This window comes from Lepisma saccharinum, chromosome 26 (genome assembly GCF_977018435.1).
Source record: "Lepisma saccharinum chromosome 26, izLepSacc3.1, whole genome shotgun sequence".
NCBI lineage: Eukaryota > Metazoa > Arthropoda > Insecta > Zygentoma > Lepismatidae > Lepisma > Lepisma saccharinum.
The window spans coordinates 16,446,080-16,466,083 of NC_139254.1; the positions used below are offsets into that span (position 1 = coordinate 16,446,080).

Here is a 20,004-nt window from a genome sequence, read left to right on the forward strand (position 1 = left end):
TTCTTCATATCATCACCCATCCTCATCGTTTGCGATTAACCAAAAGTGGAAGAAAAGCGACGCAAAACAAAAATAAAATCAAATTAGAAGTCAAAATGACCACCACTTGAAGTCTAGAACAGAGGTGTTCACCATCCGGAAGTCCGCTATCATGAGGGTAGACCTGACCCCCACCCTCCGAAAGACTTGCGAGGGTGATATTTGGATGGGATTGAACCAGTAGTTCCCTCAAAACGTCCACGCTTGACGTTATTTTGCATACTACCGACTCGTTACTATGCAGGGAAATATGCCAATTTGCATAGATTGAAGTGCCGGATCTACAGGCCGCAAAACCCCGCAGTGCGGGGGGCAGAGACATGTAAGCCTTTAGGGGGCCATCAGCCATTGACATAGTAAAGGGTTCGCGTATATAAAAAGTAAACGTAGTTACTCATACAGAAACGAATACAATATATACAGGTAAAGATAAAGTTCCCTGTGCATGGCACCGTGCCATCAGGGCACATTTAGGGTATGAGGGGGGTAGGGCCACACATACTTTTGATGTCGGACATCTTGGAGGTGATGTGATCAGTACCACGCTCCGGCCACCTTTACCCCCCTTCCCCTCCTCCACCGTATACCATTTGATTTGAGGCTGGGTGGCCCCTTGTGCGGTGACAAAGCCGGAAAAATTCCAACCTTGGATCACCCACATCGGGTCTCCCGCGTAAGAGTCAGGCTAGAATTTCACGAGAAATGCAGTGGTAAAGTTTTCTTCAAACTGTTGTGTATTTTGGAACACACGCAGATCGCACTCAAGGTGTCGAATAGATTATCAATGATAAGCACTCATAATTCAACAATATTTAATTGATCACAAAATTCCATTCAACAAACTATAATGAACTCCATTTATACAAGACAAAACACAATCTGTTTTTATCAACATCTTCCCAACTTCAAGGGTCTTATAAACAATACATACTATTTACGCAATAAGCGTCACACATACGACATTCCCCCGCGTCGATGAAATTTTACATTAGCAAAATTTTGGTTTTAATTTTTTACTTCTTTTAACAATAATCACTCAAATCCAATCTGTCAGGTGGTTTTCTTTGCCTCTGACTTCTCCTTAATACTCTTGACTCTGCTGCTTCACGTCTATCTAAATCTATGTCTCCTCTTGCAGCTTCTTCCACCACTTCGTGATTGTCTCCACTCTCGTAATCCTTAAACGTATCATTCGCATCTAAATATCTTCCTTCGTGGACTTCTGAAGATGCGTCATTATTCTTATCGCCTGTTTCATCACTATCATGATGATATCCTCTATCATTTTCTCTCACATTTCTCCATTTTATCTGGTTTCCATGCACTAACTTAACATCTGTACCAACTTTAATATACCAAGTATATGTCCCTGCTCTCCGGACAACTTCACCTTGAACATAGGATGCACCACTGGAATCTCGGTTGGCAAGTTTCACCCAAACTTTGACACCTCCTCTGGTATCCTCGCGTTTGCTTTTATCAGGAATATCCTGCAACCGACCTATATCATCTTTCGGTCTCGGCTCAAATGCATACATCATTTCAGCAGGAGATTTCAAATTAACGGTGTTTGGAGTCATTCGGACACAATGTAGCACATCCAGCAAAGCATTATTTAAATCAAAATGCTTGTCCTCTTTTCTAGTTTCGTACAATTTACATCTCAGAGCACTTTTTATAATTTGTACGTGTCTCTCAGCTTGTCCATTACTAGCCGGATGATAAGCTGGTGAATGCATCAAAGCAATCCCTTGATCTTCACAATATTTCTTGAATTCTGCAGATTGGAAGGGAGGACCATTATCCGTAACTAAGGTGTATGGCTGATTATACCTTGAACTTAGTCTTGACATAAATCCTTTTACATCCCTGAATGATGTAGAAGATACAACTTCACATTCTGGCCATTTTGTAAATGCATCAACAACGAGAAGCAACACTTTTCCTTGAAAATAGAAAAAATCCATGTGTGCTCTCTCCCACGGCTTAGTTACTTCCTTCCAATCATTGTATTCTTTCTTTTTGGTGTCAGGTTTTACAGCATTACAAACGTTGCACGATTTTACGTGATCTTCAACGCATTTGTCTATACCAGGCCACCAATATCTTTCACGCAATAGTAACTTCATTTTAACTACGCCATCGTGATTCTCATGAGCTTTCTCCAAAACTTGTTGCCTCATTGAATTAGGTACAATAACTCTAGAACTCCACAGCAATATATCTTCTTCACATTGTAGTTCATTTCTTCTTCTTCTCAGCGCTTCGAATTCACTTGCATCTATATTTGGATCCTTAATCTTAGATTCTGGCCAACCTTCCATAACGTACCTTTTGACCTGTTTCAACATCACATCTTGTTCTTGCAAAGTTCGGAAGACATCTTTCAGACGATCCGTGAGCTTGATTGCATTTACAAACTGAATCCCGTCGATATCAACTGTTTCCCCTTGCAATGGCAACCTCGACAACAGATCCGCTACTTCAACATTCTTCTTGTACACAATTTCATATTCATAATTAGCCAAGAACAAACACCAACGTTGAATCCTGGATGAAGCCATAATGGGTATAGCCTTCCATATTGAAGTAGTTGTTTGGCGGGTAGTGAATCAGTCCATATTTGAAATTGCTTTCCATAAATATATTTTCTAAATCTCTTCACGGCAAATGTAATTGAAAGAGCTTCCTTTTCATGATGAGGATAAGCCATTTCATGTTGCGAAAGAGTAGTAGATGCACACTCTATTGTTTTCAATTCACCATTAATTCTATGGCATATCTGAGCTCCTAGACCATAGCTCGAAGCGTCACATATGATTACTGTATCCTTGCTAGGATCAAACGGAGTTAAAGTTTCGGATGACTGCAGTGTTTCTTTAACCTTTTTGAACTGACTTTCACAGTCATCACTCCAATTCCAATGCACATTCTTCTTTAATAAATTGTACAAGGCTGGAATCAGTATAGCCATATTTGGAATGCACCTTCGAAAAAAATTAATGCCTCCCAAAAACGACTTCAATTCCTTCACGTCATGCGGACGTGGACAATTAAGCAATGCTTCAATCTTGCACTGGCATGGTTTAATTCCTTCCGCAGAGAGTTCATATCCTAAGTATTGAATGGATGATTTAAAGAACTTGCACTTTTCCAAATTAACCTTCACGTTATATTGTGCTAACCTGTGAATGACCTCAATACATCTGCTAACCGTTTCATTCAGTCCAGATCCACAAATTAGAATATCGTCTTGATATGGAATTACATAATTCAGACCTTGCAATATCTGTTCAATTACTCTCTGAAATATTTGAGACGAAATTTTAACTCCAAACGGTAATCTTGTGTGTTGTAATAATCCCCATGGCGTGTTCATTACAAGCAACCTTTTTGCTTTTTCACTCAAAGCTATTTGCCAATAAGCTTTTTGCAAATCCAAACTAACAAATACGGCATTTCCTCTAACTTTCTGGAAAATATCCTCTAACAGTGGTAGGGGATAAGAAGCATTTTCTACATATTTGTTCAATGTACTTTTTAGATCGCAACAAATGCGTAAATCTCCATTTTTCTTTTTAATGACAACCATCGGACTGGCCCATTCACTAGTATTGAATTTTTCATAAATGCCATTTTCTAGATTTTACTTTATCTTTAATTCCATAAGGTACATTGTAAAATCTCTTAAAAATTGGAGTTGCGTCAGGTTTTAATGGGATATCAGCTCTAAAATCTTTTATAGGCAAGCTTAAATCGCCATCAAATGTAGAATGAAATTCTTCCTTTATAATATCAACGATCCCTTGTACATTATTAGTTTTTATACAATTGTCACATTTATTTAATATATGCTTGACATTACGAACATCAGAGTTCATTGCATTATTTCCTGTGACATTGTGTGCAATAATATCAGACTGCGGAGAACAAGTTCCCCTTGCACAAATTTCAGTCAACTCACAATGTAACTTGGGTATCATAATTTGAATCCAACTTCTTCCTAAAAGCGGATATTCTAAATGACAGTTAATTATGTACAAATCTAGACGATAGAACTGATTTCTCCACGCAACATTCACATTAACTTTTCCCAGTAAAGGTATCACATTATTATCAGCACCTTTCAATGTACAGTTAGGTTCAGACATTTGTACATTATGCAGAAACTTTTGATAAAAATCTTTACTAGCTACAGATGCATGGGATCCAGTGTCAATCTCAAACTTGGCTTCATGACCATGTACATTAATATCTATTAAATATGTACGCTGGTTAATGTTGGAATCTAGTTCCCTTGTACACACTTTTATATCATTTTCCGAATCGTTGACCACATGTTGTGATGATTGAAGTTTGGATGCATGATTTACGATTTCTTCTTTATCAACTTTACTATTAAAGTTGATTTGTGCATCATTAGAATGCGTAAAAATAGTGGCAATAAATAAATCTTGATTTGCAGCTGTGTTTGTTGGACTAGCTTCAGAGTTAGGTGCGGATTCTAACTCAGTTGTATGAGCAACAAATTTGTTATTGAGTTCATAATTTGTGGCTTTTCTACGTTCAATGTTAATCCTTTTATAACATTTCAAATAATTATGGACTTGCTTCCCACAAAACGAACGAAAACTTCCTTCATAATGCCCTTGCACTTTGGACTTTGATTTATATGATTTTGAATTATTACCTTGACCATGAAGATTACTTTGCTGATTGCTAAATTTGGAATCAATCTCATTTTTACGTGAAACGTTATTCGCTTCATGAAATCTTCTGTCATTGCCCTTGCACTTAATATTATTCATTGTGCCTTTTAAGTTCACTTCACGGTAATAATCCTTCATATCACACTCGAGTTTTTCCATTTGTCTAGCTAACTCAAAAGCTTTCTGGAATTCCATGATATTTTCTGCTATTATTTTCTTCCTAATAACGTCAGACCTTAAACCGCTCACGAACGTGTCAAACAATGCAATAGGTAAAAACTCACCATATCCACATGCTTCACCTATCTTTCGGAGCCTTCTTGTAAAATCTTCAACCTTCTCCACATCCAATTGCGTACATTTTCTTAACTTTAGGCGTTGCACTATAAAATTACTACTTGGATTGTAATAAGAAATGAGCCTATCAGAAATTTCTTTGAACGATTTCTTCTCTGGTAGTATTGGAGAGAACAACTCGCGTAACACTTCATAAGGTTTGGCGCCAAATACAGATATGAATCTAGGAACTTTGCTTTCCTCAGATATGTTGAAACCTCGGCAATAATTATCATATCTTTCCAAATAAGAGTTAATGGTTCCTTCATCTGGATCATATTTGTCAAATCCTGGCACGTACGACATGATGCCTACAGCAATGATTAAATCCAATTAATCATAGACAAAACTCACCTAAATCTGTACTACGCCGTTAAATATTTTCCTCGTCGCCATTTAATACATCTGTTGTGTATTTTGGAACACACGCAGATCGCACTCAAGGTGTCGAATAGATTATCAATGATAAGCACTCATAATTCAACAATATTTAATTGATCACAAAATTCCATTCAACAAATTATAATGAACTCCATTTATACAAGACAAAACACAATCTGTTTTTATCAACATCTTCCCAACTTTAAAAGGTCTTATAAACAATACGTACTATTTACGCAATAAGCGTCACACATACGACACAAACTATCTTTAACAGGAAAAAGTTATGACTCAATGATTGTAACAAATGTATCATTTTTCAGGTGTGAGAAAACAGTGTGTATATATATACGTATCACATCACCACGGGCCCCTCCAGTTCTCGTCTGGTACCCACCTATGGAGGGCCCAATTTATATTTTTTAACATATTACATAAGTTTTGCACAGAGAAACTTCGCACACAACAGGTGGGAAATTTCGCAGAATTCTGCTCTGAAATGGGCGGAATTAATAGGGGTTATAGGGGCGTTAACGGACTTTTGAATCACCCTGTGGGCCCTTGCATGCGAGTGTGTGTGAAGGTAGGCAGGTAGAGAGGGGGCCATTGGTAATATTTTGCACGGGGTCCCAAGATTTGTAGATCCGGCACTGGTAGAATGCCCACGCATTCAAATACTTTCCATCCCAACATAATTGTTATCTTACGGTTGGCCTTTAATGTACTGTTCCAGAGCAGGAAACATGATATATCACACCACACTTGTCCCTTTCCTAAGAAGTTGATGTTTATTGTTCGGGTCAGCGACATTGTGTACTGGTCACCAAGGGAAACCACTCGTGCTTCAATGAAACAAAAGGAGCTTCGAAGACTTCCCGCGGCTATGAAGAGAACACTCAACCCTTTGATCCAGAAGCTTATTATTTTCTAAATTTATCACACAATACCTGCTGAACGGTGAGCTCCTCGGACGGAATTTTTCATTCTTCTCTGTACCAAAAGCATGAAAGGAAATATATCTTTTCTCTTGTTAAGGAGAATCGTTGAAGAAAACCCAATTCAACCTGTTAGGTTAGAGTTTAATAAGATGATGAATAAACGGGATGCTGGGATTCTCAAAATAATGAGTTTGGGTTATACATGAATGGAGTAAAATATAAATTAAATGTCAGAGTTAAAGTCTAACTCCAGCTTTAGACAAAACCACTTTCCTTAGCATTTCTCTTAACATTTGTGCCATGACTAAAAAGCTACCGTGTAAAGTGAGAAATCTTATGGCATTTCAGATGCCATGGCATATTTCATGACATTTCACAAGGATAGGATCCGTCCTATTTCCGTATCATAACCAATCAGAAGCGATCCCTAGGTCACGAACAAGGACGTATTTAGGGGGAAGGGGTGCAGGGGGTCCGCCCCCCGAAAGATTTATCCAGTACCTAAATAACGTAAATAATGAAAAATATATTATTTTAGCCTCTGAACTTGTTGGAAGACAAGGATTATATTGGAATCATACGGCTTTGAAGGACGTGTTTAGGGGGTCCAGGGGTGCGGTCCCCCCAAAAAGACTTACGAAGTACTAAAATTAAGTAATGAAAATATTAGCATTTGTTGCATAATCGATGGTTATTACTAGAGCCCGGAAGTTTGGCAAAATGCCTCTTTTTATCTAATGCATATATTGATAAAATTTTTCCGGATATACGTTTTTTATGTTGTTTCGAATGTTTTAGAAGCCTTTTCATTTTGCCTATTTTGCCTATTTGGGACCTCACTGCCTATATTTAATTATAATGCCTTTTTTTGCCTTTTTCAATGAAATTTGACAATTTTTTTTTAAAAAAATGTGTATAAATTATTTTTCTCCCAAAAAACGTTGTTGGCATTTATTTTTCTTCTGTTTATTATGTGAATAATTTTCGCCTTATTTAAGTAATATTGAACTCACGCATTTTTCAACATTGCTGAAGGAGAAAAGTGTGAGAAAAAAGTATTTCATGCTGAGTTAGGATATTGCCTTTCGGTTAACATTTCTTGTGCATGATTGACTGTTGAAGTCGACAGGTTGATTTCGAACACAAAGAAAATATTTCTGAAATCTCCCTCTCGAACCCGAAAATTTCAGGAAGTTGCGATTGAGCTTAGTTTACCTCAGCAACCAGTCTTGATGAGATAGGGAACCTGGATATCAGCAGCTATATATTATGCTAACAACCTTGAAAAAATCAGTGAGGCGATCGATGCTCTTCCAGAAAATGAAGCGGCTTCAATTCGTGAAGTGAAAAAAACTCCTGTGCTATTCAAGTTTATTTTTGCACATTATGGTGCATTGCCAGAGACAATTACAATTATAGCATCCATGAAAATCTACGAGGAATCTATGCAGCAGATGATGGAAGTGCCAGCAGAAAAGGGGTCAGCTGTTGCGGAAAAGTGCAAACGGGTAGTGAGTGCAAATGAGGACTTGAAACAATTGAAAACAATTTGTGATATTCTTAAAGGTGAAAATGCTGTTACCAAAATGAGTCCAGCTACATTAGCTTGTTTTATGTATGCTCCAATAACTTCTGTCGAAGTAGAAAGATCATTTTCTATTATGAAAAACAGACGACTGTCAATGAATGTTGAGAACTTTAAAAAACGCCTTGTAGTTATGTGCAATCAAGAGGGAGAAAATTGAAATGGTCTTCCACATGTAGATTTTAATATTTTGCAAGAAATTATAGATAAAAGTAAGCGACTTCCAAATGTGCCTTTTTTCGGTTTATTTTGCCTTTTTTTCATTTTTAGTGCCTATTTTCCGCATTATAAATGCCTTTTTGCCTGCCTATTTTTAACGAAAATAAATGCCTGAACTTCCGGGCTCTAGTTATTACTTTCCTCTGAACTTTTTAGAAGGCAATTGGGATCATACGGGTTTGAATGACATTGCAAAGAAGATTTATGTACACTACTACTCAATATGCATAAAATACGCGTATTAATCTGAAACTTACTTTTCTCCAACTACATGTAACATCATTTTTCTTATTCGATAAATATTGAATTATTCATCTATTTGACAATAATTTCATTGGCAGGGCACTTGTTTTTATGTAAATTATTCCGATCTTAATTACAAGTAAACTACGTAATGAATATGCGCTGTTACATCTCTATTCTTATACACTCTTTGTATCTATTCGTGAAATAATAATATAATATAAATTTATGTATTGTATTTAGTATTAATTTTGTTTAATATAATTATTTTAATTTAAACATTATTATTATTATTATTCCCGAGACACTTGGTTCGAACCCCCCCTCCCCCCACGAAACGTATTTCTAGATACGTGCCTGGTCACGAGTGCTGATGTAATGGAGGCCGCGTGAGATGTAAACAATGTATCACTTCACATTTTTAAAAGCCGATAACTATTCAACCGAGATGAATAACGTTTCCTACAAAACGGTATTATGTACAAATCAAGGGCACTTAAATACATACTTTACAAAGCTTACCGTACACGCATGGAAGAATGTCGTGCACTCACCATGAATTGCGTAACTCGACGTGCCTTTCGTGCTGTATATATTATACATTGTAATCGACAAACCTTACCGAAATGTTACATGAAATGCTTCCGTCTGCTATAAGATTTTTTTAAGCATTTACGTAGCATTTATGCTAACAAAAATGTTAAAGGAAATGCTTCCGTCTAAATCTGGCCTAGGAGCGTTTGCGCACGCGCCGATAAAATCGGTGGCATCTCCGAAACCGATATCGTCAGCGAAAGAAACCAACGAAGGTTAATGGAACAGCTGCAGGCGTGGTCGGACACGATACATTTTCCCGTACGACCACCGACAGGTCGGTATTCAGCCTGAGCTCACTTCGACAAATCGGCATAGTACCGGACTGACGACCGTTCTCTATGAACAGGACACAGCCGCCCCCCCCCCCCACCAGTCATGAACTTCAGCTGTGTCAAGGAAGAAGTTGTGTTGTTAAAATAGCCTCCCACCTCATCTCCTTTCGGGAAAAGGCCTGTGATTCTATGGAAGGTTGTACGGAAAAGGAAAAAAAAAGCTGAATTGAGATTTTGATTTCTTGGAACCTGCCTTACGAAGAATATTGGGACCGGTATGCGAGTAGTTATAAAGGGGGCACGAGCAAACACCCCCCCCCAAAAATCTAACAATTTTATAGTGAGCTCTCTTAGTGTAATTTAACTGAAAAATCATGATTTTAGCTGATTTTCCAAGTGTAAAAAACTGAAAATTTGTTTTACGCAAGAGCTTAAATTTCAATTTTATTGTATAAAAATTCTAAGATTTAGATAATTTCCCCTATGACACCCAATTTTTTAAAATTTCACTTTTTTCAAATAACTAAAGCGAAATCCATTACTTTTTTAACTGTAAAAAATAATTGTCTCTCATGAGTCAATTTTAAAAATTTTTGCAAAATATCCCAGTATACATTCGGTCCATTTATATCTGAACCGAAGATACCGTACTTGCATATTCTCATATCCTCCAAGTGTTATGACATTGTTATTCACACTGTTTGTGCTTATAACTAATCAGTAACGTCATGGCGGTACACGAAATATACAAGTTTAATGTATTCTAGTATTGGGGGGCCCACAAACTTAGCTACGTCAACTTAAGAGCGCTCTATTAAGGTCTTCAGCTAAATCCCGTTACTGCCGGACGATATATAAAATCATTGAGTAATGAATTTTGTTTTCCAACAAGTATATTTTTTTGCAACTAGATGGCAGCATCTAGTGATACTTACAGCTTTTTTTCTCCAAGTACATTTATTTCCAACTAGATGGCATTGGTGATATATAAATTACTGTGTAGGAAGTATTTTTTGCGAACCTAACTTGCGTCACATGCAAGAATTCTCATGTAAGCTAGTTTTTACTTAGACTTTATTGATCTTGGCCGAGCTGGAGGTGATCTGATCAGCACCCCGCGCCGGCCGCCTTTAATAGAGTTTCCTCCAGGTATCCACTTTATACGACGCTGGGTGGGCGCCGGAGCAGCTTGAACAGATTGAAAAAGGTCCCGGTTCTACCCCGCCGGGATCGAACCCGGGTCTCTCGCATGGTAGTCAGACGCCCTAACGACAGCTACCGCGGCTATGTCTTTTGTCATTTTATGATCAATATTTTATCAACATAGGCGTGCGCAGACACTCAGGGTGAGGGGGGGGGGGCAAAAGCCTTGATGAAAGTTCCACGGAAGAAGGATAAACCTCATTTCATCTCGCTGTTTTATTGCATATATGTATGGAACAGGACAGTATAGAGTTTGCCCGGACCCGCAGAAAATCATCGTATTAGAATTCCAACTTCCGTGGCCCCAATGTTCTTTGCTCCCAATCTATTTCCCCTCTCTGTGGTTCAGACACTATCTTATATGTAAACATGACTGCGTACAGCAGGTTCAAAAGAACTATATACATAATTTATCCATTTCCAACAGTGACGGTGATTAGGGGCGCGTGGGAACACCATACATTCTTCCGCTTTGTTCCACGCACTATGGTCCCTTAATGCTAGCTTCGTCCACAAAAAAAGGGAAATTGTTTTTTAGCCCTCCCTACTTTTGTCACCCAATCGTCGCTAGTGATTTCCAATGTATGGGAAATGTATTCTGCAAAAGTATAGAGGTAACACAACTAACTAAGTGTATGCAATGTTAACAACAAGAAATTTGCTGGAGAACGAAGTTGGAAAGTTCAATTTCATAGGGGTAAAATGCACCTCCCATCCCCCTCCGCAGCTGCTTGAAACTTTCGTCGGCTTGAAACTAATTAGTTTTTAAGGAGTATAATAGAGTTTATAATAACTGCAATAAGGTTCCTCTACACTAAATTTCAAAGTAAGAGTATTAGGGGGCCTCCCCGATGGCGCAGCGGTACCGTCGCCGCCTTATCAAGGAGTCTCGGGTTCGATACCCGGTGGAGGCACACAGTGGTTCGGATCCCACTTTAAGCTGTAGGTCCAGTCCCGATTAGCCTTAGTGTACATAAAGTGGACTTAAATCACCAAATCAATCAATCAATAAGAGTATTAGGAACTAACCTCTCTTTCCCCTCCGTGCGCACGCCTATGTTTATCAATAAGTAAATAGATTGGTGTGCTCAGAGTGGAAATGATGGGTGGAGAGTTAATAAACCTCAATTCATGCCATGATTCCTGAAAAATATGCAATAAGCAAAATATGCAATCTAATATATAAAAATGGATGTATGTGTGTGTGTATGTATGTTTGTTGCGGCATAACTCTCGAACGCCTGGAGCGATTTCAACCAAACTTGGTACGCGTATCACTTGCAACCTGGAAAGAAATACTGTGATACCCCTGGCACCCCTAGGGGTGGGGGTGGGAAGAGGGTGACATGTAAAAATAATCGAAAACGACCGATATTAGTGTGTAATCCATAGTTTTCGGGGTCGCTAAGATGAATAGTGACACTTCCAATGCCGTTCAACCCCAAGTTCATTTTACACTATAGTTAGAATTCATTATTTTCCTGTCTAATAAGAAGATTGGGATAAATAAATGCCCGGGCAACGCCGGGCAATCAGCTAGTTGGCTATATTTAAGCGGTTAATAAAAATAAAATATAAATTCCATCACGATTTGGCACACACAGAAGTTGTACAGTCACAAGGAAAAGAAATGGGACACCTTTATCCTGAAATACTCGCTTCCCTGCAAAGTGTTATGTGTGATGCCTAACTATACGGCGTTGGTAGAAGTTGCCATTGAAAATTTGCTATTAAAATCCACTTACCACAGTAGAGTTAGGCAACACACATAACGCTAACGCATTTCGGGAAAGCGAGCATTTCAGGATCTATACTTGTCCCAGCTAACTGTAGAGCGGGACGGCGCATAGCGGCAGAGGAGGAGGAGGAAAATCGAGTGGTGAAAGTGCAGTGTTGCCAACCGTACGATCCAGACCTTAGTCCGTACGCTAAATGCACGGCTTGTCAAAATTTGCTCTTGCAGTTTTATCCTAATATTTCCATAAGAAATTCTCAAACCAAGCGTATGGCGGACCTGGAGACAAAAATACGGTCCGTTTCCCATGTGCGTTCGGTATTATCCTTTTCAAAAGTTGGCAACGCTGCATGGCGAAGGAGGAAATTCGGGTAACTCCCGTCGCTCATTACGCAATCCAGTTTCTCTCGCTGTTCATTGGTGGAGCCGTCCTGCGTCACTACTTGCGCAGAGACTTCTTCTCGCTCGCCTGGTCTACAGTTAGCTGGTACGGAATTTAGGTATTCCATTTTCTATTGCCATTATTATTTAATTTATCCCATTGACTGCACTATCGAGAAATTCCAGCGAGAAATGCTGTTTCGATTAGGACTCACTGTTGCTCGAGTTGGTAGATCAATGTTCGAGTCATGATCAACCTAGTATTTCTCGCTGAAATTCTACATATTTTATAAACGAGATAAGAAATTCATTAAGCTTACCTATCCTTTGGTAATTGTTCTGTCGAACGCATCGCCGTCCTATGCAATATGGGGAATCCTAGAACAAGAAGAACAGAGAAATTATGTGAGTTTGTATACATTTTTTTGTTGTTGCAAGAACCACAATTTCTAGATGTAAGGAAATAATGTACGAAACACAACCCGAAAGTTTTCACAAGACAATGGTTATTGCCAATAATCATTTACTGTAGTAGATTTTTAGTTGAAAATACAGTAAAACCTCGTTAATCCGGTCTAATGGGGGATAAGTTGACCGGTTTAACGAACGTCCGGATTAACTGAAATAACCGAAAAGAACTGTAGAAAGTGCATTAAAAGTCCGTTTATAGCAACAAAATACGTTTATTATGGTGTACTTAAAATACACTATACAGTACAAAGTTTGCGGGAACACAATTTCATCAGTGGTTGACTGCCTTTTCTTTGGGAAGTTCTCTTGTTGACTACTAGCCACATTTAAAACCTTGCATTCTGCTTTTTTTTCCTTTTGCCTGTCCGGATTAAGCGAAGTCCGGCTTATCGTGGTCCGGATTAACGAGGTTTTACTGTAGTTCAAAACATAACATCTTAGTATTTAATACGTAATTTCTATTGTAATTGTCGGTAATGCTCAGTATATCCGACTGTAGTATAGTTTGTCCACAACAAATTCAAAATTTCTTGTTTCCACTTTCTTTTTTGTTCAAGAACCTATTTTTAACGAATCCACGACTTTTGCGACACCGTCGTAGCATTTCTGCCGTCATATGCGACACTGTATGGAAAATATATTCCATGATAGTTGCGACACCGTCATTTACGACACAAAGTGTAAATAGCTTCCCTTCACACTTTATCCAGGCTTAAGACTGTCAGCATCAGAAGCTTGTGTGTTTTTTAAAACCTTTATTAGTTTTCCTTCACACTGGCATCATGGAAGCTGGGTGTTTAAAAGCTGGATGTATTTATCCTTTGTCAATGTCGGATTTTTTAGATCCCTTGTCAGTATAGAAGTAGACTGCAATCCCCTGTCAGTGTAGAAATGCAGAATGAGTCGTTCCTCTTGTAGTTGAACCAACATCTTACTATTTTCATTCTAATTTCTGAACGTACGCCATTCTCCTCAAGAAGCGCTTAGATCTCTATGCATTTCATAGTCGGCAAACGCTCTTTGTATTCTCTCATCTAATGTAATGTACTGACGTCGTCTACGTTTCCCTTTAAGATTCAAGGCCTTCCTCTCACATAAGTAGTCGTTGTACACAGCTTCTAATCTTATAGTCTTCACTAATTGGTACACGTTAGGAATTGACTTTTCCGTTAATACATTAACTGTATGGTTCCATCCCTCGACTGCTTTGCCGCTGTTTGGAGCAGTTCCACATGGAAATGTCGAAAACAGAGATGTTCATCCACTGTTCAACGAAATAATCCAAAAATGTTTTCAATATGTCGTGGTTTGGCGCATCTTCCATCACAGACAGCCATCCATCATCGGCGTCAGCCACAGGGAGGTAAGCCAGAGCTGAACACATTGTTATACACAGCCGCACGTCTGGATCTGTTTTGTAATCGTTTGTCAGTCCCAACTCCTGCACCTTTCGCCACAAACATTGGTTAAAGTGATAATTACAACCACTGATCTGAGCCTCGGGAAATATTTTCTTCAGAGACGCTATTGCTGCTGCACGTACGCAAATGTCGCTAATTCTGGTAAACAAATTAGAAATCGTAGGGGAAAATCTAAGCAGTGTCGCTTATGACGGGAAAAAAAACAGTTTTTGTCTTAGTGTCGCAAATGACGGTGTCGGAAATGTCGGAACTCCATTTTTAACGCACTTTCTCAAAAATATTGATTTTCTCAGAAAGACGGTAAATTTCCGCAACTTTTCCAGAAAAACTAAATTTCCTGTGATAACAGCATTAAGCCTTGTTTCCATGATAACCAAAAATTCAATGTGCTGACCAAGGCAGAATTTATTTTATTTTAAAACATAAACGAAGAAGACCTTGCTAGAAGGTTGAAACGTAACGTTTAGTTTATGTTTTAAAATAAATTCTGCCTTGGTAAGTATATTGAGTTTTTGGTTAAATTTCCTGATTTTTCAAGGATTTCCAGACTAAGAGTGTAAAAGAAAAGACTTAAGGAAAACAAACCAACTTCTTTTTAGTGGCGTTAGAGATATTGGGTCTCCAAACTTCTCAGGGAACGTCACTACCCTGTGAAATTTAGTCTGGATATTCCTTAGTTATCAGGCTGCACGAGAAGATGATGTGCATCAGTAGCGTATACTGAATCCAATATCTGGGTTATCTCACTATGTCACTGGTCCTAGGCTATGAGACATAAAGTTACCAACTGCTAAGAAATCAGGTTGCCAGCTCATAGGAAATCAGGTTGCCAACTTATAAGAAATCAGGTTGCCAACTCATAGAAAATCAGGTTGCCAACTTATAAGAAATCAGGTTGCCAACTTATAAGAAATCAGGTTGCCAATTCATATTAAATCAGGTTGCCAACTCCAGAATCAGCATCAGTATCATCTCACTGATATGAATAATATTATTTACAATTTCTGATCGATTTTTCTCCTGTATTTTATTCTCTAGGCTTCAGGCTTCGCACGTATCCTAGCTAGCCGAGAATGTACGCTCCTGTTGTGCATATCTGGTGCCCTATAGCCTTCACTTCAAGGAAGGATCTTCCTGGTGAAAGAATATTACAAAAACAACTGCAACCCGGGGGAAAAACCCGGAGAGCATTCTGCACAAAGTATGGGGTCGAAAGTGGGACGAACACACTAAACAGTTGCCAATTTGATAATGAAGTTTGAAAGAACTGCAAGTGTAGCGGCTGGGCTTCTGTTCTCGCTAATTTTGAATGTAGTCTTGATCACGTGATTACCTATGATGGGGTCTCCTCACACAGGGTTGTTAACGCCAGAAATCCATAAATTCTAATGGGTTCTATTGGGTTCCGATGCAGGACCGGAACCTTTCTTCTCGCACAATTTAAATTCGGTCCAAGTTGCGTATTGTCCCATTTCAATACGGAACTTTGACCGTATTTAAATTGACCCGAAAAAAAGGTTCCTGGACCGTATTTAAATACTTTACAGATAAAAAGGTTCTTTACGGTCCAGAACCCATATACTCTTGCTGATTTTCTCTCTGGACCGGAATTAAATTTATTTAAATGTTCTGGACCTTTAACAAGCCTGGTCTCACATGGAATATAATATTTCCGTGACTTATGTAATTTCCATCTTGAATGAATTAAATATCTGCTTTCGTTGGAGAATTACGACGGTTCGATTCCACTCTTTACAATAGTAATTAATTATAATTAAAAGCAAGCTATCAAATCTACGCGCATATTTCGTCCAATTTTAAAATTAACTTTATATTGATGAATATCAATTCATGTTTTTCCTACTTCCTAATAGATTGTGTCTAGTAAAATGTAGCTACATCAAAAATGGGAGAAGGGAGCGATGGTCGCTGCCATTTGATTCAGGCCAGTAAACAAGATAACCAAGATAAATACATATTCTTTTAACGAATATTAAGGTTTTTTGTAGGGTGATGAGGGTTATAGTACATTGAGGTCCGGAAAAAGGGGGGAGGGGCACGACCTCTCTGAAAAATGAGTCACAATAATTCACGATTATCAGAAGGGAGTTGCAGGAACATGATAACTTCAAAGTGAAGGTGTGTTTTTTGAGAGAGCAACACTATTATCGGAGAAGTATGCCCCCCTGGAAAAAATACATTGTTTGCCCTTCCTTGGAAAAAAAACTTACGGACGTTTGTGTGACGAAATTGAGAGGAAAAGACCCTTTACCGGCAGTGGAACTAGGTAGGTTTTATTGCTGCATGATAACGCCAGGCCGCATACGGCAAAAGCGACTAAGGAGATGTCATGCGGCTCATTTCCCTGACCTGGCCACTTCAGATCCTGCAGCACCACCTAGTGGATTCCCATTTGAAAACCTTCAAGAGGTGGAAGATAGCCTTGTTGTGTTTGTAGACTCTAAACCACCGTCTCTATATCATTAGGGGATTCGCCAGCTGCCCGAAAAATGGCCAAGAGTGTGTACATTTTAATGGATATTACTTCACCGGTTGAAATGTAAGATTATTTTTCACGAATAAATTTCTTTATTTAAAAAAGGCCGATTAATTTGAACACCTAACATTTCCATGTAATTGCAGCGTGGGACAATCACGCATGAAGTGTGTAAATCTCAATGGTTGTTCAAATGCGCGCGTGAAGTCCAACCCTCCACACCACTGTAGCACGGCTAAGTTCTGTTTGACCCACGTTCAATTCATGTAATGCCCGGAATTAACGGTTATCGGAAATATCTGCATATCTGAAATACGATTTACGCACAACAGAGGGCTGTAGTAGCTCATAACACATTGCTTACTTAAAGGAAATTAACCAGTAGCGACTCGTGGATTATTTTGGGTGTAGAAAGTTATAATAAACATACCGAAGAAAATTTTCGAATGCTCTCCCTGTCTGTCGTGTGTGAAATGAGTACAGTCTTGCCAATTCCAACCTCCTGATAAGAAAAAAAGTACTGTTTCAACTCTTAAATTACGCTAAATACGATAAAAGTATGCTAGTGTCCATTATTATTAATTTATCATTTTCTAATGGCTGTAGTAGTTTTAAGTTCAATTTATGCAGGTATTTTGGAGTTGTGAACTGCGTTATTAATTATTTATTATACTTAAGCAATATTAGGAATTTCGACCCTTTAATAAGATGGGTTCAGTATAGTGCTTGGAAAAGTTGAAGAAAATTCGACGACAGGTAACGGCGTCAATTTGTTTTTACTTGTGACCCCCTGCTTTCTAACGATTTCCTTTCATGAAATGTTCCTCATTTGCTAAATCAGAGAGGATAAAGAAAATATTAAAAGAAGAGGATGTACGTAAAAGCTTGTCCCTTGGTCGGCATACTTCCTTTTATTTGAAACAAGTCCGCTAGAAAAGTACGAACAAGATTTGGAGATTTATAAAAAAATAAAAATATTTCCTCAAAATATCTTCATTAGAATTCAATGTCTCTGTTTCCCAGGGACGTTCGTTTTCGAGATGATGCTGGATTCTACCATTATACCAAACACAGAGTGTTAGGTGTCAACCAAGTTCAAATTTTCTAGGTTTAGAACTATTATGCTAGGGTTGGCACCACTGATTGAGGAAACCACGAGAGCTTCCTCGCGGACCGTATAACTTGGCAACCCTCCTCCCAACCTTGCACTGCCCCTCACCCATCTGCCTGTAGGATGACGAGAAAGCTTCCCCAGCCGCTCAGTTTCAGGCGAAAACGGTCGTTTTTAGGCAGCAGATAGGAGCTAGCGAGTGATAGCATACTGACTCTTGACAGTTGAGTAGCGAGCCTACATTATTCTCATAAACTCTTAAAAAGTGGAGAACTGGAAATAAGTATAAATGAACTGTAGGAAGTTCCTCATTTCCTACATGTAAGAATCGCCCCTGAAATTAACCCCAGGCAACAGCTCTAGAATTGTTCAATATTACGATGTATCTTGCAAGTGAGTGTTTTCCATGTTCAACCGCCAGATTAAACGTGCAAGTGGTGAACATTATTGCATCTCTAGAAGTTACCGAGTTATCGAACAAATTTATAGATACACTACTTCCTATCTCCAGTTCTCGGTTCATAGATCAAATTTAGAGAATTACACTGCTTCATGCAAATAGGTATCAAGTTTTCGATGCAATTTAGAGCATCGAAACTATACTGCTGGACAAAAAAACCGGACACCTTAATATTTGACATCTGAATTGCAATTACTTATGAATTACGCTCTCAGTTAAGTATTGAACAATTGAACATTCATTATTGAACATTTTCCATATTTTTTCCGTTTATTATTTATCTATTTATTTACTCGTATTTACTTATTTGGAACACCTAGTAGGCTCAAAATTAATTTCATGCAATTTTGTTTTAATTTATTGATTTTCAATTCCTGTTGATGTTATTTTGTTTATTGTCTAGAGAGCCATGAATTTTGGTTCATAGTAACCATAGTAACAGATATTATTGACATTGTCATTGCTGGTGTTTTTCTTGCAAGTGTATTGTAAGTTTGCTAGCTTGAAAATGAGACGTGGAGAGGTAGTAAAAGCAATAGCTCTTCGCGATGATGGTCGTAGTGTACGCTATTTTGCTAGGGTGATAAATATAGCACGAGGTACTATCCACGAAGCTCTCAGACGGTATGATGCAACTGGTTCCTATGGTAGAAGACCGAGTTCTGGTCGGAAACAACGCACAACAGCATGGGAAGATCGTTTAATGCGTATCATAGTCTTAAGAGACCGTCGTACGACTTCAAATATTATGGCACAGCATTTGAGAAATGTTCATAGAGCTGTGGTTTCTTCACGAACAGTTTGTAGATTTCACTACATGAATTAGATAAAATCAAAATCAATTGCAGGTACGTGAAGTCAGTTTCAACTACAGGTATTCGATAATACTATTTTTAACTAGTTAGAGCTAATTTAAATAAATTTGTTATTTGGCGCAGGAGGTTAAATGATTGGATTTTTAATACATAATGTTCTTTACGTAGCCAAAAAGGGGGAAAAAATCATTGGCTTTAAATCAGGACCTCGCGGTGGCCAAGGAATGGCCCTGTCCTGCCTATTCATCTTCCTGGGAATCAGTTGTTGAGCTCAGTCCGCACAGCTGCAGCATAATGTGGTGGAGCTCCATCATGTTGGAAAATGAGGTCCTTCATGTGCTCAATTTGCGGAACACCATATCCAAGTATGCCACACTCATGGGAAAAATGGTCCAACTATTCGACCACACATTCACTTTCGGACTGTTACGAATTCCACCAATTAATTCATGCGAATTTTGTATGCCGAAAGAAAAAAATATAATATACTCGTATCTGAAACCCCGGAGTTATTTTCCGTACACGCTATGTATATAGACATTGTTATTTAAGATCGTGTAACCATGCACGTAAACTAGATTTTTTCAAACA

General features: G+C 38.4%; 1 protein-coding gene across 1 annotated transcript in view; it reads right to left on the bottom strand.

The window, feature by feature from the left end:
* Window positions 1–20,004, bottom strand: part of LOC145979394 (tyrosine-protein kinase receptor torso-like) — a 610,025-nt gene that overhangs the window by 88,508 nt on the left and 501,513 nt on the right. The window contains exon 4 of the mRNA XM_083112263.1: window positions 12,959–13,016. Coding sequence (XP_082968389.1) covers window positions 12,959–13,016 — 58 coding nt within the window. The remainder of the gene's footprint in view (window positions 1–12,958; window positions 13,017–20,004) is intronic.